Below are 27205 nucleotides of genomic sequence, written 5' to 3'. Positions count from 1 at the left end.
TGAGTGTTCCGTGACTCATACTCGAGCTTGTCAAGGCCCCTTGAGAACGCTGTTCATGTGGCAGTCTTTTTTTCTGTAAATGATTTACCCTTGTCATCGCTGCTTATGGCCCATGCGCGTCGCACTTATTTTCGTGAATGTTCTTTGTCTATGAATTCAAGTTAGCTAACGACCTTAGAGCGGCGAACGCATTTTGAGTGCAAGTTACACCAAACCCGGCCAAAATTTTATCTACAACAGAGAAGGGCCTCATAAAAAATGTACTATTATATAGTTATTGAAGATCCGTAACAAGCGTGATGCTCCTATACAGTAAAGTAAAAAAAAAAAAAACAGAAATTTCTGTTCCTAAATATAGATAATACCCAACCGGTCTAAATAACTGGTAAACATGTAAAGCGGTCTGTAAGCATTGCTAGACGGCACACATGTTGCATGCAGAATCATTCCTTTAGACGTCCTGACGGCATCATGATTCAGATGCTATCAAAGTTTTATTACATCAAGAGAAAATGACGTATTTGCCTTACACTTTGTCACAAAAGCAGTCCTTTATTTCAGCGGTGGGTATATCCGGAGCTTTTGGGGGCGCCGCGCGCGGTTTGTTTAAACCTGTCAGTGGCCTTATTTAAGGAATACAAACGTTTCGAGTGTTGAAACGGACAAAAACCGCTTACGACTCATTATACGGGAAAGCAAATTAAGCGCATTGAACGAAAAACTTGAAATACAAAAAACTTCCTCATGAATCGCAGGGAGTATGAAATTAGGTTGGTATCCACCCCTGTGCATTGTGTTAAGCATAGATAAAAACTGAATTAAGCTGTTTACAACTTTTTGATGACAGAGCAGCATACCTTTGCAACTACTTATGTTGCAAAGTATTGCTAATCCTTTGGGCCTTTATCAAATGGAAAGCATGCTCTTTCGATTGTCTGCTAGGTAGTTGTCTTACTCACGATCAGCACAAATTAATAATAACAGTACGAAAAACCTCAACGACCTAACGTTTTTGTGAACGAACGCGTACCTCGGCGTACTATTTAGTGCTAACTAGGTTGACTCGTCCAGTTACGATAAAGCAGCTGCCGCTTAGAACGCATCTGCTTTAAGGTCGTCGTCACCACTTCACACTTCACTTAGCTCAACTTAAAAACGATGGCGCGCTATTTTAGTCATAATAAATAAACTATAATTAATAATATATGCATTCCTCTATTTTTTTTTAAGCATTTTTAAAACAATTTAACACATGTGGACGCACTTTCACTTATAATACAAATATTGTCGAAAATTAATCAGCTTAGATTACTACGCAATATAGAAAATGTATCGTATTTATATATTTTTTAGACTAAGCTCCTTTCAGCATTTGTGTGTCGTTGACGAGACTCGAAGGAGCCACTTATGGCCTCGTTCAATGAAAAATCAAATCGTTTAACCCACCGCGCTAGTATCTATAATACGTAACTGTGAACTTTGACAAAATTCGAACCGACGGTACGATTTCGCTGTGCTTCGTTGTATTTCAGCTGTAGCATAGTGGACCTGTATCAGTCGTACGTTGTTAGAAGTTGCTTGTTGCAAACAGATTCTTAGGATGAACATCAATTCTAGATCACGTGACAAGGATGAAACGACCCCCGCGTGATATCCTAGTGGATAATAATGTATTTTCGAGATAATGTTACGTCCTAATCGATCCTACGCTATGGTCTAGGTTCGAACCCGGACACAGACAGACTTTGTTTCGTGCCGAAATCCAATGCCTAACAGCGTTACCGAACGTAAAGCTCGAAACATAAAGGTAAAACGTAATATTAAGGCTTTTCGACCTGGTGACACAACTTCAAAGTACCCAAAAATCTATTGGCCAAATAGATACAAATTATCAACTTACGGAAATGGGATTGTGTTAGTCAGGAAAAGCAATTTTTTGTTTCAACGCATGAAATCGACGGTGTATGTTGCCAGTCTCCAGGGAAGTTTCGAAGAGTCTGAACGGGTCAAAGTAAAACGTTAGCATGCTCTAAAGGAGCTCGTAAATTGATCAATAATCTCATGGTGATCCCGAACTCTTCATGCGTATATAAGCTATCTATTTCGATTGGAGATTAACTATCGCTAATCGGATTATCTAAAAGAAGCCCAGGCTGTTAATTGTTTTCAGCTTTCAGCGCTTTTTTCCATGTTTCATGCTGTTTCGGCTTTTGAACGTATGATATCTTTTAGATCCACTATCATCCAAAATAAAAATCTGCTCGACTTTTTATGTCTAATTTGTTTTGGCGGAACGTTAGTGAGTATGCTCGTGCCAATGTCGTTTTGCGTGCAACGACGATCGAAAGGTTACTCGCAAGTTCGGACAAGGAATTTTCGAAAATGATCGAAGCAGACGGCAGATTCGTCGAATAAGCAGGTCCACAAAGGATGTCCTTGTCAGCGCATTCAACTAATTTTCCTCCAAATACCTGTTCCTGTCCTGATTCAGAAAGAAACTACATGTATTTTGTCCCTATTCAGTTCGAACGCCAAGCACGGCCCTTAGCAGTGTCCAAGATACCCCAGAGTCGTAACCTGCAAGGCACTCTAGGCCACTTAAAAATGAAAAACCTCTATTTTAGATGGACCTTTGAAATTGTTAGCAGTTTAGATTTGCTTTTGCAACTACAACGCAAGACGTTCTCTTTTGTACGAAACATCATAGTTTAGCAGCGTTAATATCGAATACAGCGGAATTAAATGGAACAGCCTTTTTCCTACCCCCAGTGTTACTGATAGCTACTTTCACGATCCCTTGCGTATTTTTCTACATATAGAAGCAGCTCGTTTCCTTGTAGGTGATACCTTATTGAACCTTCAGCATGTAATTTTTCATAGCTATTTCATTCTAATTTTACCATAGTCGAATTCTACCGCAGTTCGCATTACTAATGCCATTTCGGTGCTGCTATTGCTACCGGTTTTTACTGCTGCTTCGGTGGCTGTCGCTTTTCGGTGTCTATTCGCTGCTTTCCTGTTTTCTTTCCAATTCCGTTTGTGCTTCTGCTCTAGCTTTCCGTTCCGCAGGGAACTGCAAGCACCAGGCGGCCGCAAGGACAACGACAGTAGATAACATCGAGTCGGACGGTCAGTAAGGTTCTACCGCCAGCAGCTGACTCAGCAACAACGCCACTGGCGGTGCTATTACAAGTACTATTACAGAGACTGTAACGGTGCCTTTAATAATAGTCATGCGACTGAAGCCATTTTCATGTTCCACAGCGTTATTCGCTCGTATCCAGTGGCACGGTCGGTGAAGCTTCGATGTTCAGTTCCCCTTTGCCGCTATAAGAGTCGTAGTCGATTATAGCTTAAATAAAAGACCGTAATAGTAGTTCTGGTATGCTCATAGCTTCACGCGCAATTCTATTTCATCTACCCATCGGTAGAAATCGTCGTCGTCTTCTTCTGCTGGAGTCGGGACAGTTCCTTTTCCCGCTGCAACTGCTGCCGTTACGTTTGCGTCGGCGGGGAGCTTTCTGCTCACGGCCAGGGACATGGACACACGGCTGCCGCCACTCACCACCACCTACGCCAGCGCCCCCTGGCCGACGTCAGGTGAAAGAGCCGCAGTGAGTGGAACACCCGTGAGTGGAGTCGAGCGCAGAGCAGCGAGCCGCACGGCATGTTGCTGCTACACAAAGGCCAGCGACCATCACAACGGTGCAGCATAGTACTGTCTCCCGGCCCGCATGCATATCTGTCCGGAACTCTAACAAGAAACGCATGCGACGCGACAATAGGCCTACTCGTGCTGCCGCCGCCGCCGCCGCCACCGCCACCGCCACCGCCACCGTCGCCGCCGCCGCCGCCACTGTCCGCTCATTCGTCATGTAAAATACCGGAATAATCATCGTCGTGCACAACGGCCGGTAACAAACCCAACTGCAGTCCATTCAGGCTGGTTCATCGAGTTCTGCTCTGCTCGGACCAAAACAATTGTTGACTGTGGCACCTAAGTGCAAAACACGGTTTCTAGTCCATGGAACGCAAAGGGTACACTAGTAGTTTGTTGTCTTTAAACTCTGAGAACGTACGGCGCGATTTCTGGTTTCCTACCGTCTGAAACGACAGCGGCGTGACGGGCAGTCAGTCGTGATTGAAACGGTAACTTTGCAGCACCTGTACGCGACTGTATACAGTTTCAATAGAATACAACTACACAGACGACAAAGCGTTACCAACAGATCTTACCTAAGTGAAAGAAAAAAAGGCGGGCTCGGGGCCGTTTATAAAATATGTTGCTGCGGGTGAAGCTTTTGAAGTGCATCGATTGAGAGCGTCAAGTTATAGTGTCAGTGCTGAAGTCTGAAGTGTGATTGTCAGAAGAAAGTGAGGAGCCGCTGTGAGTGCTGTTAAAAATAGGAAGCGTCCTACGCTACTAAAAACGATATACGGTGTTCAATTGATTTCCGAGGCTGTGTACGCGTAAAAATTGTGCCGATTCTCCGCAGAACAATGATATCTGATATTTGCGTGTTTAATTCACGAATTCAGAAAGAGATGTTATTGTTGTTATAACTAAACAAAGAAAGCAGTGCGCGATAATTGGTAAGTAAGATGGCTGTTTCACCTTCGGCTGTTCCTGTCAACGGCAAGTCGATGTATAGGCATGATCGTCAAGCGATTCTGGTACGATAAATATATTTCCTTATCTTTTTGACCGAAGTAATCTAGTTCAAGTAACGATATAGAGATATAAATTTGCGGGACCAGGATGCCATAAAACCCATGCGACTAATATTCAAGAACAGTGCTTAGTTAGAGTTTGGAAGCCGATAGCTTTATCACTGATCAATGTAGCCCCAGCTGAAAGCTCACCCATACACTTGGGCTTATCGGTCGCTTCGATATGCCCACTTACTGCTAGTTACCGTCTAATAATTGTAGAACGTACCTGGGAGGTTCGGACGACCATGCGCCGGAATCCAAACCAGATTTTTGGTCACAGTTGACAAATCCGCAGCGATTTGCGCCGCCGACGTATTCTCTACCTTGTTGTGTTGAACCTTCCATTACAAATTATGCGCAAATGGAATGGCAAATCCAGGACGGGGCTAAGATATGCCTAGGGACTGGCGAATGGGGTAGAACGTAATGTCTAAAAGGCCGAATACACAGACGACATACATATTTGAAATGAAACGAAAACAAGGGACTCGAGAAGTTGTTTGCAATGCACCGCTCTGCCTAATATAGGTACAGCGTTTTGGTTTATATAAGCGGTTTACTAAAATAATACGTTCCTTCGAAACCATCTGTAGGGCAAGTACGATTTAGTCCTACGAGGAGCTATTTTCCTTTCGAGACGCATAGTTGACCTCAACTTAATTGCCACACTGATTTTATAAATTCTAATTAGTGCTGAAAAGTGGTGCTTACGAAGCCGGGACTTTCGGCCTCGTGGGAAACGAAACTTATCTATTACTTAGTTCCTACAGAAATTTTATGTAGGATGACAGAAATGCATTACTGATGTCTTCAAATGCTAACAAGCCCTAAAGCAACATTTTTCAACAAGCGACGTACAGAAAGCGGCTTAGAGCTTATCCTACTTTAAGTAGAATATACTAACATTAACGACCGAATTTTGAGTGAATCTGGTGCTAATTTGAGCTATTCTCAGCTCGAAAAAAAGATTATGACGATCATTGGTAGACCGGTTATTCTTACTAAAAACAGGGGTTTAATGTTGCGGGAATCCAACTCGTCCGCCTAAACTGACACAATTTATTTGTGCAATTAACAATAATAAAGTTAGGCTAACTTTTAAGCAGAAGAGCGGTGACGCCGAATCGACACACGGCTAACGTGTGGTACTTTTCTATATAATTTTAATGAGAGCTCTGACGCGACACGGTATCGCCGGAAAAATAACAATTACTATGGCGTTTGAGTATGCACAACGATGTCGCTCATAATTGAGGAAAAAAACAAAAGGGTCCTATTCAAACCATGTCACTAGACCGTTTAGGTGTGTGGAAGCGATAGGACTCTGCAAATGTATCTGTCTATATCAAATAGCAAAAAAGCCGATAAATAAGTGATATCGCCTAATATCAAGTATGTCTTAAGTTAACTAGAAAAAAAATAACCAAACATATGATCGTATTTACTGGTTCGGAGGGTTTTGGCAGCTGTTGTAGGTCTAACGGCAGCTAGTTTTTTTTTTTTTTTTTATATGCGAGATCGTGCAAGCTGTCACGCGATTTTCAATGAAAGGATTACAACCTAATTAAGTTACATCATCTACTTTATCTTACGGTGTTAGAAATGTATTTAGCACTTTCAATTTTGAATTTTTAGGTTAGGTACTATCATTAAAAAAAGTAATTTTTCAGACAAATCTGTCAGGAGTAAAATCGAACAGTAGTTGTGCGCATCCGTCCTGTTTTTTTCTATATGACTTAATAGAAGCAGCGTAGTGAGCTGTGGGCGGGCGCCACTGAGGCATTCAGAAACCCAAAAAATCAATGAACCTCACTCCAAGTCTGTGTACCAACTAGTATATTACATTGCTAATCGCGCTGAATGTTATCGATTCATTCTTCTATTGAGAGCCAGTCAGTGGGCAGGCAAAAATAAGCCCGTTTTGCCGCCGTACGTTGAAATGATCCCTCCACATGTTTATGACGCATATCAGCTATCAGTTTGTAGCAATATCAGCTAAAAAAATTGTTTCGACGAACTGTTTATATGCAAGCGTGTATAGGACGAAAATTACATGTACGGCTAAAAATATAAGCCAGAGATATAACACAGTGGTTAGGCCGATTAAAACAAGTCGTGCCATCCTACAGAAACTGCGTACGAAACATAGCCTATCAAAGTCTCCTAGTTCATGACTGCATCTGTAGACGGTACAAGTTGACGTTTTCTCGCGCGATATTAGACGTTTTTCGTCCGCCATCATTTCTGCCCACTATCGGGATCTCGTTCGAAGAGTATGTAGTTTTTGTGATCTTCATACACTATACATAAATCCATGCTTAGACTATTCTACAGTCGTAATCGTATATACGATTTGGGATGTTCATCTTAGCCACTAGCAGAAGCGATCTCCTAGCTATTAGTGACATTGTTTAGCCTCGTGATCAGATACTAGGACATTAGCTGTAGACCTAGAACTAACTATCCGAAGGCGGGACGCGGGAGCGGGGTCGACAAATGCCGGATTTGCACCAACAGACATTTCGATGAGTTACTTGTGTAAGACAATTCTTATGACAAGAGTTTACAAAACATCACCGTCCATGGGTTTGCCTACGATTTGATTGTCGATTCGGGTGTTCTGTGGGACCGAGTCGCGACGACTGAATCGACAGCAGAACAGCTTGTGACTGCGAAGGCGTCTATTGCTACCTACAATAGATAGACGCGACGTTAGCCCCATGTGCGTGACCGCATTGCTCTTTCTGTCCATTTATGATATTGCGCTTGAAGGAACTTTCTCACAGGTAGCTAGCTGTTCGACGAGCTTGCCGGAAGTCGTGCATTTGGAAAGACTTCACAATCTACTGATGGTACAAAACAATTCGGTATATCAATATGGTAGGTAGTATTGCAGACCAACGCTGTCTAGTTTTCCCCTCGTCCTGTTAAAGTCGATTTGCTAATGCTGTCGAGGAGAAAAAAACTTCATCTCGTTAAATGTAAGGACCCGTTCCCGCTGATGTTCAAATCCGTATCACGTTCATGAGTAACGTCACCGTTCTGGCTAGGTTTTGTTTAGAGATTGATATATGTATTTCAGTAGAGATTTGTGCATTTGATATATCACAGAAAGTACTTGCCATCTACGTTTCGTACTAATCAAGCGTGCTCGCTCGGCAGATCGCACTGAAATGACGGATCGTTTTGCCCTGCCTACCTTTTTTGAGAAAGTGCATTATTAAAAATTAGATTGTTCTTATGGCGGTTGATTAATTGATGTTTTGGGTAGGGAAAACAATGCACGAAGCTAGTGAGACATGGCTTGTAATCGCACAACTTTTTCCTAATTAATTATTACCATTAGCGTTGCCTGGTTGTGTTTAAAGAAAAAATTTTCTGCATGTTTTAGAATGTTCAACTTACTAGACCTTCAATGAATAATCCCGTAGGTCGACATGCTGCACTGGCGACAGCTGCATCGCGTCAAAAATTAGCAGTTCTTTTCCGTTAACTTTTTCCGTTGTTTCTTGTTTACTACCCCTTTCCTGTTTGGACAGAGGCAAAATCCCGTTTTCTTCGGATCGAATCAGTCCGTACGTAAGTATGCCAAAGCGAGCGGAATTGCTCCACATTCGGTAACCCCTTCGAATGCGCCATTATCCGAGTATGCGTTATACAACAACGCTAGCACCCTATCAGAAACGAGCGACTGAGTCCGGCAAATTTTACCGCCGATAGCCTAACACTTTTGTTGTTCTGCTGTTATTATTGTTGCGGCCGGTCTCTAAGATGGCAAACCACCTTTGTCCGCTGTTATTTCTGCTGCTACAATCGATGCGTGTAATGGGTCCGCTGTGATAGCGTCTGATAGTGCGGGCCGTAGCGCGTACAAAGCAAAAGAAGAAGAGGAAACCAACGGCTATTTCTATATTTTGTATCGTTCTCAAAAAAGCGAACAAATCTCTATTTTGATCGTGGGACGGAGCCGGTTTGGCCGGGTCGGTTTCGACCCAACACGATCTGTTCTGATACGGTGCCGGTCTGATCATTGGACATCCTTCGTATACCTGCTCAAACTGCGGCAGTAACAGCGGGACAGAATTATAAGCAGCACTTCTTCGCTTTTTTCTAAAGCCACGTTTGTTATACGATAAACTGTAACAAGAATGATAACATCAACACAACCAGAGCATTGAACGACTCAACGTAACAAGCAGGTAGAGAAAAAAAAAATAAGACATAGACAAATATTCATTGTACGTTGGGCAAATATTTTTCGCTGTTGTTAGAATCGAACTAGTTTACAGTGTATTATATACATATAGGGTGTTTTAAAGCTTGAGACCTATACTTGAGTAGGTACCAGAACTTCAATGATAGAGCGATTTTCCGTCTAAAGCCGATATGCTCTTTACTGCTAAAGCTGAGAATTGATATAAACGTAACGCCGGCCCCATATTGATAGATACCACTTACGAATATCTGTGACCGCATAACAACAGCGGCTTCGATTGAGAAACTATAATTGAACAGGCTTTACGCCTTTGTTTTATAATAACTTAAAGTTAGCTGAACATAAATTAACCGTGGTAAGAGTATAACAAACGTGTTTTTCTGACATTAAAATGGAATTACTTGAACGGTTGTCTAGGCTAGGCTAGGCTAGGCTAGGCTTCGAGCAGCTAACTGAAAGTAAAACCCGTTCGTTTGTTACTACAGTGGAACATCGGATTACACTGTTATTTCTATAGTTAAGTGATAACCCGTTTTTTTTTTCTAAGTAAAGTTATATTTTTCGGTAATTTTGGAAAAAAGATAATCTTTCAGCTCCGATGTAGGTTGCCGTCGTAGGACACGCTCGAAATTGCTGTTAGCGACTCAGGCACAGGCTCGATCAAAAAAACACAATCGCAAACAAATCGCTTACATGAGAGGCATTTTCAAAATTTGTGAAGGCGTCTACTAGGCCATTTCAAATTTTCGGCCCAAGTGGATCCGTACAGTGCTGCCACTACGTACGAATCATATTCTGTTCGGAGTTTCCTGCTCTTCTCAACTTTAACAGAATGCTCCCAAAAAAGATGGATTAATCTTTCTTGGCTGAGGATCTATGGAAGTATTAATCACGAGATGCTACTCCTCTGACGCTGGCAAAGTTCTCAATCATCGCTTCTGTGACCTGGTCTTGTACGTTTGCGAAATTCCTGTATTCCTTTCCAGGTCAGAGTCAAGCTTACTATTGCAGAATGGCCTTGTTTCACAGAGCTATCTGTTTCGGAACACATGTCGACGATTTGGCAACAAGTCTTGATACGCGATCGTTCAGAGCACGATATGTTTGTTTCTTCAGCATTTGTAAATTGAATCGTTTACGTTAGAAGAAAAAACTTTGCCTTTCCGCCAGGGATTTTGATGAAACCCGCAATAATATTTTTAAAAACATATTCCACTCAATTTCTGCCCAGCATCGAGCCTTTTTAGCGCTGATCAAGATGAGATCGTACATCTAAGTCCGGAAAGATATCAGCTGATCTTTAAGCTATGGTGCATGTTTTAAGATAGGAGTTAGATGTCAATACTTCACCGGCGTAACTTGGGATCCGAGAGAAGTCCCATCTCTACGCAGGTGAAGCCCATGACGTGTATATTTGTCAGTAACCGCATTCACATGTTTTTCTACACGACAAAGAACGGATCATTTCTACACAAGAATCAGTCTCCAGCTGTAGAATGAATATTGACACCAATTGCAGAAGATGTCATTTCTACTGACCTCGGTCACTCTCTCAACTACTAGCCTTGATTTTTAAAAAACCCCCGAAGTAGATAATTTCGAAAACGAAGAAAAAGACCTGTTCTGAGAAGCGGGGAAAATATAGCCCACCTGTATGAACATTTTGATCATAAGCATATTCTCCTGAAGATGATAACATAATATCTGTCCTGTTTATGGACAGCTAAGGTGTGGTTTTCAGGTTTATTCGATGGCTCAGCATCTTGAAGGTCGAGAGCTAAAATTAACTTTCCTTAGTAAATCACAGCCTGACACGACTCAAAAAGCTACCTTCCGATTGACACTTAACAATATGATCAGGTCGTTCTTAGTCATGTTGTGGTGACAGAACGCTGCGCTAAACGTACATTCTGTCGGAACACTGGGAATATCACTGTGTTATCATCCTATCTTCCACTTGTATAGTGAATCGCCTCGTGTGCCTCTGCAGCCGCTAGAAAAGTCCAGTCTGATGAGTTGCAGCTAAAGCGATGCATAATCGTACAAATAACGCAGATACTATTGGGCTTCATCTCGCTACCTAACCGTAATGGGTACTCGTCAAGGGACCCTTGGGGCTGATATTAGTTAGTAGTTGAATATCGTTTAATCGGATAGCTATTTAATTCCGATGGAACTGTTTGCGTTATCAGGCACATTCTGTTGTTTTTATCAAGCTAGACTCATCTACACGCTGTTTCTGTACTATATGGAAAATAATTAATTGCCTCTAGGTGATAGATACTTGAGTCCCTCGAAAAAGTTCCTTTAGTTTTTGCAATACCTAGTGGTTTGCCAATTGTCTTGTCATCCTATCGGCAATGCCGTTGTTTTGTCGGCAGTCTGACATAAATCAACCAGGCCATAAATAACCGAATTTGGGCATAAATATCTGCGCACCCGACCGTGCCTAGTACTATGAGACTGCAAAGCTCGTGCGGTTAGGCTTACACAGTGAATTGTCGATACGAAAGACAAGTAGTAATCTATATATATATATATATATATAGATAGAAGTGTTTGTTACCAAACGAATGCCCAAGACAATTTACGAAGTTTCACATACGTACGAACAAAATGAGGTATTTACTGTACACAAAACATTGCAGCGATGACCCTACCTCATGTACAGGTCTGATTATTTCATCATCCGATATTAGTTTTCTGACACCGTTCACCTGCTCCCATTTACCTAAAACAGAAGCGTTCCTGTTCTACGCAAATTCTACGGCGAAGCTTTTGCGACCACTACCACAGCCAACTATTGAATAGCACCGCCCTTCTAGTGGCACCGCATGTTACATTTGGGTGTACATTTGTACAGCAAGCTATCACCTAGCGCTGGTTCCCTGCACACTTTCCTCTCGTATTAATGTTATTAGAGTCACTAATAATAATCAACAATGTTATCATAATAAGTTGCTCTTATTGTGCTACAACACTTCATAGTCATAGGGCATCATCGTTTGCAGTCGCATTACGTTATGGCCGAAGTGGACCGAGATTTGTTGATGCTTATAGTACCGTCCGGCCGGTTGCCGACAATAACAAATAAATTAATTTGGAAAATTTTACAAAGTAAACACCTGATGTGTCGCACCTTTGTCAAATTATATTTTCCGTTAAGTTCCGCTGTGAGCGAACTAGCCAGCCAATCAGGCCCGACAACAAAAGCAACAATGACGCTCAATGAAAGCAGATGGATGCATGCCCACGGCACCGCAGTCTGCCTATACTATGCACCTCGGCTGAGTTCTCGTAGGCGACGTATTCCTGTCCAACAAGAGAACGAAGTAACTCGAAAAGGATGGGTAATAGATGCAGTTTGAATCGGCGAAGAAGGCTAGCCCTGAAAGGCTGACAGAGGTGGTGCGAAACATCGAAGAAAAAAATAAACACTTCGCAAACAGAGGGAAATACGGCGCCGAAAAAGGTGCAAACGCCTTGCTGTAGCGTATGCAGGACAGTAGTACAGGCCAACATAATAGTGCTTTGATCATAATATAACAGAGCGCGGATAGCTCGAATATAGATGTCGATAGGTTACGAAAAGGTAAAGATATTTTGTTCTCTCGTTACGTTTGGCAGAAGCGTATCAGGAGAGTGGGTAATAAGTGCGAGAAAAAATTCGGTATAAGAGATTGGCCGTTGATAATTTTAGGCTAGTCGTATTGCGTGTTTTTTTCTATATTGTTCCTGTTGTGCGATACTTTTTTGTAATTAATTCAAGTTGGAGTTAAGTTATGTGCATCGTATAGCTTGGAATGGCAAGGCTTCGTTAATTAGATTCTATTTGGTGCTTGGCTCTTTTTCCGTTATCGCTCCGCATCATCCCTATCCGCGTTGCACTACTTTCATAATGTTGTGGAGTATTATTATTAGTGCTAATAGCATCACGATATTACGGGAAGAACAAGTTGATTCTTTTCTTCCCCTATGAATCTTCATCTTCCTGCAGCTTCTACTGCTTGCGTTCACCATAACACTGCTGATCACTACAGCGCAATGAACCAACAACAAAATAAACTGGGCTAAATTCTGGCCGTCGACAATTGTTGTTCCGCCTCGGCTTTTCTCAGCTTTATTCGGTTGTGTCATGGCGTTGGCGGGCAGCAACGGAACAGTATGGCTCGTATCAAAAACAATACGTCGGGTATTATCGAACCCACACAAGTGGGGCTGGATCCAGATCGTCTTGTTGTTGTTGTTGTCATCGAAAACCTAGCTAATATCGCGACCAGCGGCGACTGTGGCCGTTAGGGTAGCTGTGGTTCATCGTGCTGCGGGGACAGCGTTTAATGTATAACATGGCCTGTTATGTCCTCCGGTCGATGTTTGGCTTAGCGTTATTACAATGCTATATTTATTACTACGGCCAGTGTTGTAGTTATTAGCAATAGCGAAGGCCAAGAAATTTAGATTCAGCTGTACGACGTTCTGCAGGAAGCTGCAGCGGCTGGTGGTATATTGTTTGTGACGGCTTTGTCAAAAACAATTATATAGCGGCACTGCATTAATTATACTTTGGCCACGTCCTGTTTGTAGCGAGCCTGTAAATTGACAAATAACGCATTGTAAAATTTCTGCAGGACTATAAAAATAACACATCTAGACAGTTTGTCAAAGTCGTTTTGCGTAAGCCGAAGTTAATTTATGTAGAGCGTGTTTCGTTCGTTTGGATCATTGGCACAATTAGCCAGTGAAAAGCACTATAATCTAAGTAAGTAATTTAGTCAGCGGTGTTTGATCTGGTATTCAGTGTAAACAAATTTCAACATTTGACACGTTACATAGAAAGAAACCCAACTTTTTCCGCACCGCAAAAACGCAATGCGCGTATTTTACGTGCTACGACCCACGCCGTGCCCAGTGCAATTCTGTCACAGTAATTGTGAAGTAGCTCGTTTGGGTAAATCGATAGAGTTTCAGTAAGTTGAGTGAAAAGGACATTTTTCCGTCGAATAACATTCACTGTACCTGTCTTCGTACGTACGTCGATTAGCGCCAAGTAACATAAACTGGAGATAATAAATAGGCCTGCCTTGTTTAAACGTACGAACGAGTTGATATTTTCGAGGTAGCACTACTTACAAACTTGATTCAGCTGTCGGGCACAATCATGCAATGTCTCGAATCGACTATCTCTAGCGGAGCCTGAAGTCAAGAACTGGAAAACCCTTAATCGTTTTGAGAACACAGATTATTCAGTGACAATAGTCGAAGTAGCACGAAGGCATAACGAACACGTCTCAGTTAAGCAAAGGTCGTGCCGAAGAGTACATATCTATCCGTTCTAAATAAATTTATCACATTTTATAATACCGTGTTAGTTCTTTGAATTTAATTTTTAAGTAAAACACTGACATAGACCAAGACGTTTTCTTATCATGCTGATCCCATGTATGTTTTTACAGAGCTAGCAGATTTTACTTTTTTTTTCTAACCCCTTTGAATATTCCTACGGTGTGAAAAAGTCCTCGGAATCACCACTTTCTTATAGAATGTACTAGATAGGAAACACAAATAGAATGTAAGCCTTGTACAAAAAAAATCGTCGTCTTTCAGGTTTCTGATATCGATCACATATAGCACACCACGCACATCAAAGCATAAAACTGTATGGCAACTCAAGATCCTATGCGGTACGGTAACCAAGCCTGCAGACATCTACATAATAACTAAACTGAACGTTACCAGCGCTCTAACAAGGAGAAAAGCGTTTTTCGACTAGCCTTATTTGTTGCGGGGCAGCCGACGCTCCGATCACCGTTAAACGAAACCGGCTACAATAACGCAATCGGTCGAAAACCCGGAAAAATTGTGCAGCTTAAGCAACTAGCATGTACACCATCTGGCCCCCACGTCCAGTCTCTTCGAAAAATCATTTCCGTACGCAGCTCTATTCTTGCTATACAAGCGAGGCCGATCTCTTTTTGTACTGCTACGAAACAGGAGTACTTTTATATCTTGTATCCTACATTTTGTATATTTGTGCTTGCTGATTTTAGCCAGTTGGTACATGGCTATGCGTATCGCAGTCGTGTCGTCAAAAATATTGAAAGCAATTTCTGCCACTGATCGACAGACGATCTTTACAATCAAGCCATTTGCAAATTTCTGGCTGCTCCTTCCATGTATGACTTCTCGATTAACATTATCTATAGAAGAAAACAGCTGGGGATGGGTCTTTTCAGGTCCTACGCTGAGGATTTTTCAAGTTACCTTTAAAGAAATATTGCTTTTACTATAGCCCCGGTTGGACTTTGTCATATTGCTAGCGGAAATATACCGGTAATGATACGGCTCGCTGCCGCATACCCGTATCAGACGCCTGTATTAGACTCGTATTCAATTATACTCAGGAACTCAGAAATTATATACATCCTGATCTCAAAATTGGGACACTATTTTGTCACTAAGGCATCCTTTATACAAAAAGATAAGATTCGATTAAGTATCTGTGAGTATACACTAAACAAAATAAGGCAGAGTTTTATTTTTGTATGTGGCGGTCATCGAATGCCTTCGCAGAAAAAACAGTTGCGAGAAAGAAATAATCGTCATTAACTACTACATCTGTATCATATTCTTGGAGACCTGTGAGGACAAGCTTCTTTATATAGCCAACATCGTGGGATAGCGGAACAAACAACGTAAAAGGACCTATTTATCGGTGTCATTTTTTTGTCCTAAGCATTTTCAAAAAACGATGCAAGATTATGTTGGTTTCTAAGGAAGGTGACCTTGGAAACTTTCAATACTAATGGCACAGGTCTAAAACGCAGCTATCATAAAAGCCAACGACGCTCATAGGATCGACAAAAAACAATCCTTGCGCGGGTCACTACGGGATTTTTCATTTATTACCTAAGCATAATCAATATTTTTGTTACAAAGCTTTTCAGTACTGATACTGTGTTCAGCTAAAACTCTTATTTCTTGCTTTATTCGGATGTACAGCTGTTAATAGTATAAAAAAATTAGTGGACAACTTGCTTAGAATAAAACGTTTTATATAATAATAAGACGGAAAAACTTACCGTTAAGCATTCTTACTGTCTAATACCCCATAACATCAATCAACCGACCAGTAAAGTTAAGAATGTACATTCATTTATTTGTGACCAGTTATCGGAGAGATGTACAACAATCGTGATCTCACAAAATTACAAAAAAAAAAGGCTTATAATTTTACTACTACAGTTCTGTTGGGAATACCCTGTTAGCAAATAAGATATCGTGATGTTATTACTAAGGCGCTAATGTATGTACATTTCTCCCAGCGAAAAGCCAATCGCATAAACAATCACATAATAACAGAGAAAATTGACAATGAGGTACTCGGTGCAGCTCATCCGGAAACCAGTCACCTCTACCCCATGACGATGTAACCGTTTAGCTGATAAGCCTATAAAAAGGACATTTGGAAGCGCAGATGTTGCTTGCGGGAAAACTGAAAACTATCATTTATCTTTAACGTAGTGTATCCGGATAAAGTGTCCTAACTTGGAAATGGAACTACAGAGGAATCGTCACTATGAAAAGGCAACAATTGGAAGTAATCTGGTAAGATTTTTCTTGCTAATCAATGAGCGTACAGTGCAGATAAACGTCAGCCATGTGTTTAAGCACCCTCGAAATATTTGAACGTAAAACCTGACAGACTTAATTGCAACGGTCAGTGTCCTAGCGATCGAGTTCGATTCGCTAAAGGCCCGCAATGGCTAAACCTATAAACATCTACCACTTATAGGCAAACATATATCTAAAACTACGGGAAGTGCTGTCCAGATATTGGTCGATACCAACTTGCGGCTTCGTACTTCGTGTTACTGGCTAATTGCAGTTCTTAGGCAGCACCGCATAAGCAGGGCGCAGTCGTCGATCCGCAGAGGGTTTAAGTTACATACTTGATAAGTTGCCAGCCCTGTAGAGAAATTGTAAGCATCACTGGTCGCAGGTGTCTAATTAAAAGAACACCATGACTCTGGCAATCGAAGAAAAATTCATGCCATGAACGATAAGTTGCACAACTGTGTACTAGAGACAATCACCGAAAAACGATATGGCTTTCATTTACGTATTATTCAGCAAGAAACAGATCCATAACTGTTTCAGTAACACGAGTTAGCAAACACAAGATTTCCTAAGATCTTAAATATCAGATCATAAATAATAAACTTGCAATAATAACAATAAACAGCTTGACCAAACCTGTCTCTTTCAAGTTCGAATGCTTCTTTCTTTTTTTTTTTCTTAAGAACATAAATATTTAGTTGATTTTTTATGATTTTTCTCATAGAAATCGAATCCTTACCACCTTTAATGCAAACCGCTATTGTTTCCTTAAGAACAAATAACAAATGTGAGGGACGCGGCATCCAATGTAGGTACTGAAAATACTGTGAACGTGCAACAATACCTCTTGTTAACTTGTTTCGCTGGCCTTGCGTTCCTTAACTGATATTGCTGGTTCATGGAAGAAAGCAGGCTGACAAGAAGGCACACGCAGGACGGTTGAAGGCCAATAAACTGCCGGGTAACTTCACCGCCCGTTGTTTCTGCTGCTGCTGCTTGTATAGGATTAGGCAACGCTTTTTGGTTGGCGGCAATCCGGCTTTAACCCATCACCGTTGCCGGTTATAAGCGAACCATTCACCCCTGCGGTGATTACTTCTATGAGTTGGTACAATATATGGACCTATCGCATAATTCGCTTTCGAAATACACGGAGGGATTGAGCATGATTGTCCGTGAATATCAATCAGTTTTGCTATGTTTGTTGCTGGTTCCACAGCAGTCACCCTGCGAGCCATCTTGATGGCTCGTGTGCATATCTACACATGTCTATATATATATATATAATTGATATACCTTTTGGCTCGGCAATAGTTCTGTTCACACGAACGAACGATGATAGACGTTTTGGCAGATGGAATAGCTCACCTTGGAAAGCAACGACAAATCTCGAGGACGTTGTGGCATTCCCTTAAAGGCAATTCGTTGCGCAGGTGGATATCCGGATATACGTTGAGCGGCAAAGGTTTTGTAAACGGTAATTCAGCTATAACAATTATCGAGGAAGATTACAACTATGTCATTATGGGTAGTGTACATTATGGTTTAAGGAAAACGTCAGAAGCAACGACCCGCGCGGACAGACAGCGCTACAGGATAACATCTAAGAGGGAATCGTTTAGCGGCACTTTGTATGACAAGGAAGCTTCGGACAATGATTGACACTCTTACAAGGTGACGCGTGCGACACTGTGTCACTTTAAATTGACCATTTTTGAGCCTCGACCGAGGTCATAACATCGCCCACTGGGGCATGGCAGAAGGCAGAGCGTCGGTTGTTATCTTCAGAAAGTGTCTAATGATTAAATATAGACATCAGTACTTCGTATTTCTAATTGACTGTTTACCACATCAGAGTGTGATAGGCTATGAGCTGGTTTTGAATTTAACGGGAACGATCTGTACGAACGCTGCTATGATCACTCACATACGCACATCTACCCACACTCAGAGTAATCCTTATACGAAAAACCTCACTAGTGACAGTTCACCGGAAATCGTAGACGATACTTTCCGTTACTTTAGTTTGGCTGGACACGTCCAGTTAGTTTAAAGTGATCGCACCTTGTTCAGACCACAGACATGACTACCTAAGTTTTCCGATTCGAAGTTGCTCGTAGCTACGGGAGGGGTAATAATGCCAAGGGATTCAAGTCGACAACGCGTTTGCACGATGTAAAGGCGCAACGCCTGAAGGCGCAACGGGGCTACTATAAGCGTCCGCTTGGTCGGAGCGACACAGCCACCATTGCAGCCACGCCCTAGCTTGAGCAGCTGGGTCGAACTCCTGGCGATGTCGCAAGAAATCCTTCTCTGAAGATAGACATATTCATATATATATATAGAACGCAAACGGTAAAAAACACCAGTGAGAATTGAACTTATGCCGAATGTGCTTCGAACCTTACGGTGTTACGGTCATCTTGGGCTTTATCATAGATAACATTTCTTGCAGTAGCCCACACTGAGTTTGGTTCTTCTCTCACGTGTGAAGAGTTTTGCATGTCGCCAGCTTAAAACGAATCATTCTGCTCATATCTGACTCGCTAAATAAAATACTAAATAGAAATATTTTTACCACATTTAATATAAACTATGCATAGATGTAGGACAGCGAAACGGAAGCAGTACAGGCAGGATAACACTAGATATGAGGCACTGATTATGATATGAGATTCTGGTAAATTTAGGAGGTATATGAAGCCCAGTGTGCAACAATAGGCCTGGCATAACGCTAACACTTCATAAGAAAAATGACCTACACAGTTTATTGGTATTAATGATGAACTAGAGTTTATTTCCATCCGGTAACACTGTCTACGGCTACCTCCCTAAACGAAATTCTGTTTGTCTCCGCGCGCGAATTCGCACCTACACCGCCAGGAATACCTTACACTAGCATTTACCTACCTGTCACCTACTAAGCCATCACGGTGACCTGGAAACTTCTATAGCCGGAATATAACAAGCCAAATGAGTGAAGTCTTCGATGTTCTGGTTAGAGCCTTGAAAAAGGGTTGACTAATAGTATTGTATAATGAAGCTGCAAAATAAACTGTCAACATCGCAGCCAACTCCGATCTGGTGCCTGTTGTTTCCTTACGTTCAGATAAATTGGTACCAGGACAACCGCGTTGACCATAAAGATTTACCGAACGACAAGCCGATACATTGACATCGTTCGAAAATCTATTGCATTTCGCCGGCTGGTTACAGAACGGCTTTTCCTACGAAAATGTCGTCAGGCAAACGACAAGCGACCTATTTGAGTCAAAATTCGTCCGCAATGAAACGTACTGTTCGATATTTGCTGATCCAGCCCGTTTGCCAAGTTTTAGGCCAGCCATGTCGAAGAAGCTTGTGCCAGCCTCTGTGCCCTTATATTGTTCCTTATCCCGTTTTTGCTATTATGCGCAGAACAGAAATTTCGATAGATTGCAACAAGCAAACACTTCACATTAAGATGTTGACTCTATATTGAAATAAATGATATAAGCATTTGATCGAGATATATTTATTAGTAGTCTAGCTTTATTCTGCAACTGGGTAAATTTACCTAAGGCTTATAGCTAGACTATGTTTTCAGGAAGCGGGTAACTTATAGGTAAATATGAATATTTGCTGAACGTCGTATCAGGTCTAATCGTTAGATTGAGGATAAAGTAAGAAATGCTTGTCTGTGATAAGGACGACACAATGCTACCGTCCGGCAGCAAGCACTGCTGCTGGAGAACCCATGTAGCTCTGGTAACACTGACTGTCCAAGAACAAAAGTTGACTTTGTCGTTAGCATCTCGCCTGTCATTGCGGGATGAAGTATAGACCTCGTGGGAATGAATGGATAGATATACCGAATATACAATACCTGTTACCCGGCAATGGCTTTGTATGGAATAACACCACCACGGCGCAACCTATGTCCGTCTGTATCTGCTCATTAGCGCGGTGGGATATCGATGTATTTGACAATGCATTAGATACAACGGGTGTATATATATATATATATAGTAATATTCGGATCTACTCGGACTACGAACTGTCCGGAGTAGGCACTATATATCGTAGAATGTATACTGTAAATTATTCCTAAGGGTCAGTCGTTTACGAAATATCTTCAGCGTCTAGAAGACGCGACGAGCGCCCAATGTAGTAACAATGCGAAGTAAAGTATATAATAGCGCTCGTCCTACTAAGGTACACTTAATTGTCCGTTAGTTGTTAGTGAAACATTTTGACATTGTTCAAGAGGGTGTCAGTTGTCACTGTGTTTCCTAGTAAAATAAGCCGTAGCATCGGGTCAGCCGCAGGAAAATTTTACAATGCACGGGATGCATGAGAAGACATGTTGAAAGAGATTTAGGGTTATGTTAGGTACAATGAGAAAATTCTTTTTTTTTTTTTTCATTAACGAACATTTAGTAATGGAGCTTAAACAATCTGAAACGACGTCATTATTCAGGTATTTGTAAACGTAACTTTTATTCAGCACTGCTTTGTTAAGAAAGGAAAAATCATGAATCAGGAGAAAATTGAGAACAAGTAATAAGAAACAACCGTATTGTTAGCGTCTTATCATTAGGTGCTCGTTTCCAGAGTAAATTAGAGGAAGCCTTGATGCAAAGCGTGCTAGAATAAACCTCTTCCTCTTATATGGTTTACTTGAATATTGTTGATTATTTTTTAACTGATTAAACTAGTCAAGCTTTTGAAAATAACTTGGTAGGTAATTATGGGAAAATAGAAAGTAATAAGATTTTTTTATCGGTCGAGCTATTTTACAGTGTTGAAGCTCTTCCTAAAACAGCTGAAAATTAAGTGTTGATTGCCAATATAGCTCGGTACCTGCGAAGCACTAAACCTATTTATCTATGTTAGAATGATTAGATGGAGGATTATTGTCGTTCACTTTATCAGAGCATGATTATAAACTCGAAGTCTTATGAACAACATGCTAAATCTATTCTATCTGCGTGTTTTTGTTTATGTAGCTTGCTTTTCGCCTTGTTTACTCGTCTCACGGTGCGGGACCAGGGAGTCATCATGGATAGGAGAAGAACGCTATCAGTTGGGCTTTGTCTTCGTATTTCAGCAAGCACTTTCATTGTTACACGTGCCTGTGTCGTGAATAGTTTCTCGTTTTTGTGGAGTTGCCATTTTTCACGAACTGGGAACGTATTTTCGGTTCTACCGCTTGCGGCTGCGTGCTTATACAAAACATCCCTACATGTATCAGGCACGTGTTGCAGATAGGTGTTTTCTAATCATCAGATTATTTGATCGATCGTTAAAACTTCAGTTTTTTTATGTACGTCACGTTAAGTCGAATTCAGAATTATACGCGCTATAGATCACATTAATCTATGGATTATTATAAATTATTAGTTAGGCTTTATTAATGAGTTTTTGTGTGTCCAATTGCGTCCAGTGCCTGATCTCGTACTATTTGAAAATTCGCGCGCGTAAGTATAATATGCTGATGCGGTGTCGGTACGAGCTCAGTTGTCCAGTGCTTCGGACTAATGTCAACGTCTACGAACACGCCCGGGTTTCTTTCACATCAGTGTAATAACAGCTCTAATAAGGGTGCTACAAGTTAAGTCATCCAATCAGATATTAGTATCATTATTTATCTTAAATTTAATCAAGTCAAGTTAATAACCAATTAAAGCAGGACCTTTCGAATGAAGTTCACGACAACGCGCTCGGTTTTATATGGATAAATCAATCCGCGTGGTGTTCCTCTCTCTTGCTATCTCCTCTTTTTTAAGGCACGGTGGGCAGCATTATCTGGTGCCGCATCAACGACGCACACAAAACGCGGAAGCAAATTTTGTTCCCGCCGTGGCCGCCGCCTGCGGAGTCGCAATCGCCGGCTAAAAACTCGTGATGCACGGACGTGTTACGGCAGCGATAGTAAATAGCCATAGCTGAAATGGTCGGCATTTTGCAGTAGCATTCTGTATCTTCTACTGCGCATGCTTCCACCGACTAGGGTTCGGCGCCTCAGGAAGGAAAGTAACGGCAGACCCGATTCGCTCTATCCGTGCTGGCGTATTGCCGTTTCACGTAGCTTTGGTCTGACCGCTATTGTCAAACAACACTTGTCAGTGGTAGCCACAGCACTAGCTCTAAACCAGAAAGGCGCATGAATGGACGGTACATGGCGATGGGTTGAGCTGCCCATCTCGGCCACACGCGTCTGGTCGCCCGTCATCTTTGTCAGCGTTGCTCTATTGCGTCTAGATGTAGCAGGCCACAGGAACATCTGCAGATTCTCTGACGACTTTAGTGCGGTTAGCTTCTCTATCTTGGATCGAATGCATCATGTCTTGTGAATGTGTCCGGTTCCTCTTATAGGGCTTTATTCGCCTCCGTGTAACGCCAACATCAGCTAACTAAGTACCCTCACTGGTTTTATGCTGTTTTCCTTTGGCGGGTCTCGCGCGCGATTCTAAAGCGCCGATCGCATCTACAGCATCCTCATTATCATCATTGACGATTAAGGCAAAGCTGAATGTGTCACTAGTTGAAACGCGTCCAACTTCAACGGCGAACCATGTGTAAGGCTCATATATAGTATTATACGTGTATAGTAGATCGTCCAACACGTGTCTCCATGTATTGACTGGCTGAAGTTCCTCGTCCACAGATTGTTAATCGTAGTCGGTCGGTGTGAGTACTGCACAACGACACCTCTACATATTGCGAGGGCTATAGTGATTTGACGTTCTGTGTTTGTGGCTAGCTTTTGTTACGTTTCATTGAAAATGCTCGACTTCGATTAAATTTGACAAAGCAATTGTTATCGCTCATAATAGATAATACAGCGATAGGCCACATAATTTTGTACCGGCGACAGTCAAAGCCAACGCTGCCGCATTTACCGGCACCCGCCGATACTTTACTCTTACCAGTCTCGCAGCTCAAAGTCTTCAAGACGAAGAACGGCCTGCTGGGTTTCCTCAAGGCGGTGCGCGGAGACGGGCGAATAGCGATCGTGTACGATGCCACTTCGCCAATTATTCTTTGTACAAGAAGTATACATATAAACAAAGGCATGCAGAGGCACGCAGAGTTCATCTCGTAAGTTTCATAGTATCATTTTTAGATAAAATTATATCCGTCTTCACTGTGCCGTTATACAACGGTTTCGACAATATCTTCAAATAGATAAGATGAATTACCTTTGATAAAACCGGATGCGTGACATTCGCATGAAAAGGGGCAATAAATACGGCGCGCTTCACGAGGTTTCAAACAAAAAAAGATCAGCTGGATTGAGTAGCTTCAACATAATGAAACTTTTGATGATCCTTTTTTTAAATATATACATTAAATAATGACGACAAATTATTCAGTGGACGTGCGAGATAAATACTGTCATCGAACATAAAAACATTGAAGCGATGTACACACACGAAGACATAGCGTTGTAGCAATGAGTAAAATGTACTTATTAACCAAAAACAGAAAAAAAAACATTATTCCAAAAGAAATATACACAAAGCTTCGTCACCATAAGTCTCTTACAGGCCAATAAAGCTAGAGTTGTCAACTGCACATCAACCAATGCCATAAAAATATGACCAATATTCTCCAGTAATGCACAAATTTATAGCGATCACTTGTGCTACAACAGCGTAGCGACCTCTTCTATCAGTTACCAAATATAATGACTTTTTCATGTGAGATAAAAGGCCACAGAGATAAACGAACGCAGGATTAAAGAAGGATGATTATCCAAACAATCGTCCGGGCTGAGACAGCTGGTTCCGGCTAAATGCTAGAAAGACTTTCGATTTCGACGAATAGATCATAGACGCAGGAGTAGTCATATGGACAAAATGAAAGGGACTTGGTTTGGTGGCATCTAAAAAATTGTGTGTCTCGGTCTTCTCCCTTGGTAACACTGGCCACTGCATATGGCCTAAATCCTTGCCAAGCTAAATATACACATTAGCACTCGTAGTTTCCAGCCCAATTGGAAAGCTTTATCGACGAACGGCGTGTTCGCGAGGCATACGCTGGACACGAGTGGAAGCTCAGCGACTGCTATAGGCATAAGTGCCATTCAGCAAACGACTGATTGAGGGAGCCGCTTCTGGTAAATCGAGTTGAGCATGGACGAAAAAAAGAGCCAAATACCCTTTCTCTAAGCGTTAGCTATCGTAAAATATCGAGTCTCACACGATTCCTGACTGACTGGCGACAGGTGGGTGAATATCTCCTTCGACAGCGCCGGGGTTGAATCGGATACGTCTTTGAGCCATTTTTTCAGTCAACGTTGGCTGGCTGGCTGGCTGGCTGACATGAGTTCAGGTGGGCAATCCGACAAAAAAACTGAGACTTGTGTGACTTCGCTATCTATCGTTTGACGACTTCATTATCTTCCACTTCGTCATTTTACTTGCAACTAAGCACTCATGGGTTTCCCTTCGTGATTTCTCTATTTCGTTTGTGCCTGCCTGAATATTTGACTGCCATCGCTGTTCGTTGTTTCGCTTTTCGATCTTCGACTTCATCCAATAATGATATCCGACTTCCCTATCCTGTGAACGGTGAAAGCATGCGGTCATCATTTATTTATATACTGTACTCCCTTGTTTAGACTTTTGCATTGGGCTTTCTCTAGGTTCAAGTAGATGAAAATTGAGAATTAGAAAACCGATGCGCGCAAGTGATAATTGCCGGTGGTTACCGATGCCAAAGCCGTCACCGCGAACGTGAAGGCTGTACTATATTTCCTCAAAGACGACCACGAAACGATACACTGAATGGCTACACGATGGCTAGCGGCAACGCTAGCTATAGCTCATTCTCTCGTGGTTTTGTTATGGCGAGAAGGCGAGTCGATGTTTTGGTTGCGTGGCGGGGCAAAACTGGAGCATGAAAAGGAGATAGATAGGGCGACGTCCGCGATCAACACTGGCTTGACAACAGACATTTCTTATTTGGTATTGTGACAATTATTCCATAAATGTCGGTCGATGGGTATGTAAATATCATATTTGCCACCGCTGGACCACAGGCGTTTTTCAAGTTACAAGCACTGAAAGAAGGAACGAGAAGTTTTTACTGCATGAGCTAAGGAATGAAAGATTTCGAATGAGTTATGAAAAAATCACTGCAACAATTGCGGTCTTCTGCTGAAACGGGACGCTGTATAGCCGGTTGCCGAATGTCATTCATCACGCATGTTAATGAATATACCAAAAAACTATCTGCTATCAAAATAAGATAAAGTAAAAAAAAAAGCGCCATCCTGCACAGTGAACGCAAATACCGGACGAACGAACGTTTTGGCCGTGTTCTAACTAGAAGTAATAACAGGAAAGTTGTGGTGTTCATTTGTTATATTGTAGTTCCTGCAGAGCGAGAACTTATTCATCTCGATTATTATTTTTCTGCACTCCAAGTTCGTCCCGCACTAAACCAGTGACTAACAAGTTTATCGCTCCTCTATTTATTACATAGATATTAGTATCTTCAATGGGATGCGTTTTCCGCATTCTGCGCCGACTTGGACCTTTTTCCCCCTTAGAATGTTATTTGATTCATTATACTTTATCTCAAGCTGGATGCAAGTCCACAGAAATTTTTCAGAGGGTAGGCAATTACCTAAAACCATATAAAAAAAAAAACTCATCTTACGTAAGCTTCCCTATCGTTTTCTGAAGCTTCCTATCGCGTTTGGCTCTGCCATAACAACTTAGTTATAATCCTTATCACGAGCATGGCCGACCAATACTTTAACTATGTAATACCTTTCTGCTAGCACTACCGTTTGTTTGGGTCATTCGTTTCGCTTAATGTGATCGAGTGCGACTAACGCAACAACGACTATAATTCTATTCTTTTTTCGTCTTTCGCACCGTCTGGATTGCATCCGTTAAAATCTTTTCCGCGGCAAATTCAAATGGTCCAGCGATCAACGGTCCGCTTTGCCCAGTCGCATTTTGTAACGACGAACGGGTAAGACCCAGACTAAAGCTAAAGTTTGTCCAAATCTGCCATGTTTGTAGGTTGGAACTTAGTATGCTGATTCTTAAGGGAAGCATTATCTGAAATGTGCGTTGATCCCGGTTTGATAACTTGTTTTGTCTCCACCAGAACTTAATCAACATCCTCTTTGTCCAAAGTCTGTTTTGAAACGTTAACAGCCCTTAACTGACGTGCAATATCATTGTTCAGGGTTACTACTATAAGCCACGAATCCATATCTGTGAGATAACTGCTATTTCGACAAATAGCTATGTTTTTAAAGCACGTGCTTTAATGGTTGCCCTCACGATTTGTAGCTATGAACTAGTGTTCCGTAGATTTGCTGGGTTATATTTTATGAGACACTTAAGGATCGCCAATGCGCGCAGATATAAGCTATGCACCCCCCAATCAGGGTTAGACTATATTTCTTTGTATAATGAAGGTATTATATGCATTCTATGGTGATTTTCTAAACCAGATATGGCTCAGCGAGCAAAAACAAGTCTGAATTTTTCCTGACTTAGTCAAAACCATAGCGTAGCCTATTGTTGTAAACGAATTATTTCGTTAACGAATATATATATATATATATATATATATATATATATATATATATATATATATATATATATATAAGGTAGATAAGAAACAGCTTTACTTTACGGCAAGACCGTA

At 41.6% G+C, this 27205-nt stretch overlaps 2 protein-coding genes across 13 annotated transcripts in view; one reads left to right on the top strand and one right to left on the bottom strand.

The window, feature by feature from the left end:
* The window catches only part of LOC111244031 (uncharacterized), a 75790-nt gene that overhangs the window by 11830 nt on the left and 36755 nt on the right, over positions 1-27205 (bottom strand). The window lies entirely within an intron of this gene.
* The window catches only part of LOC111244030 (uncharacterized), an 86340-nt gene continuing 62754 nt past the window's right edge, over positions 3620-27205 (top strand). For 6 of the 12 annotated variants that reach the window (XM_086978984.1, XM_022790568.2, XM_086978985.1 and 3 more), the window contains exon 1: positions 3621-4593. Coding sequence is in view for 2 of the 12 variants with exons in the window: in XM_086978982.1 (XP_086835108.1) it covers positions 4655-4674 (20 nt within the window). In the remaining 10 variants the exon portion in view is untranslated. Of the gene's footprint in view, positions 4594-4639; positions 4675-27205 lie in introns of those variants that run through there. The other 6 variants (XR_015320184.1, XR_015320183.1, XR_015320182.1 and 3 more) reach the window with 3 other exon arrangements.

This window comes from Varroa destructor, unplaced genomic scaffold (genome assembly GCF_002443255.2).
Source record: "Varroa destructor unplaced genomic scaffold, Vdes_3.0 BEIS01000002.1, whole genome shotgun sequence".
NCBI classification, from domain to species: domain Eukaryota; kingdom Metazoa; phylum Arthropoda; class Arachnida; order Mesostigmata; family Varroidae; genus Varroa; species Varroa destructor.
Note: the sequence above shows the minus strand (reverse complement) of the source record. Positions and strands in the feature narration are given on the sequence as shown.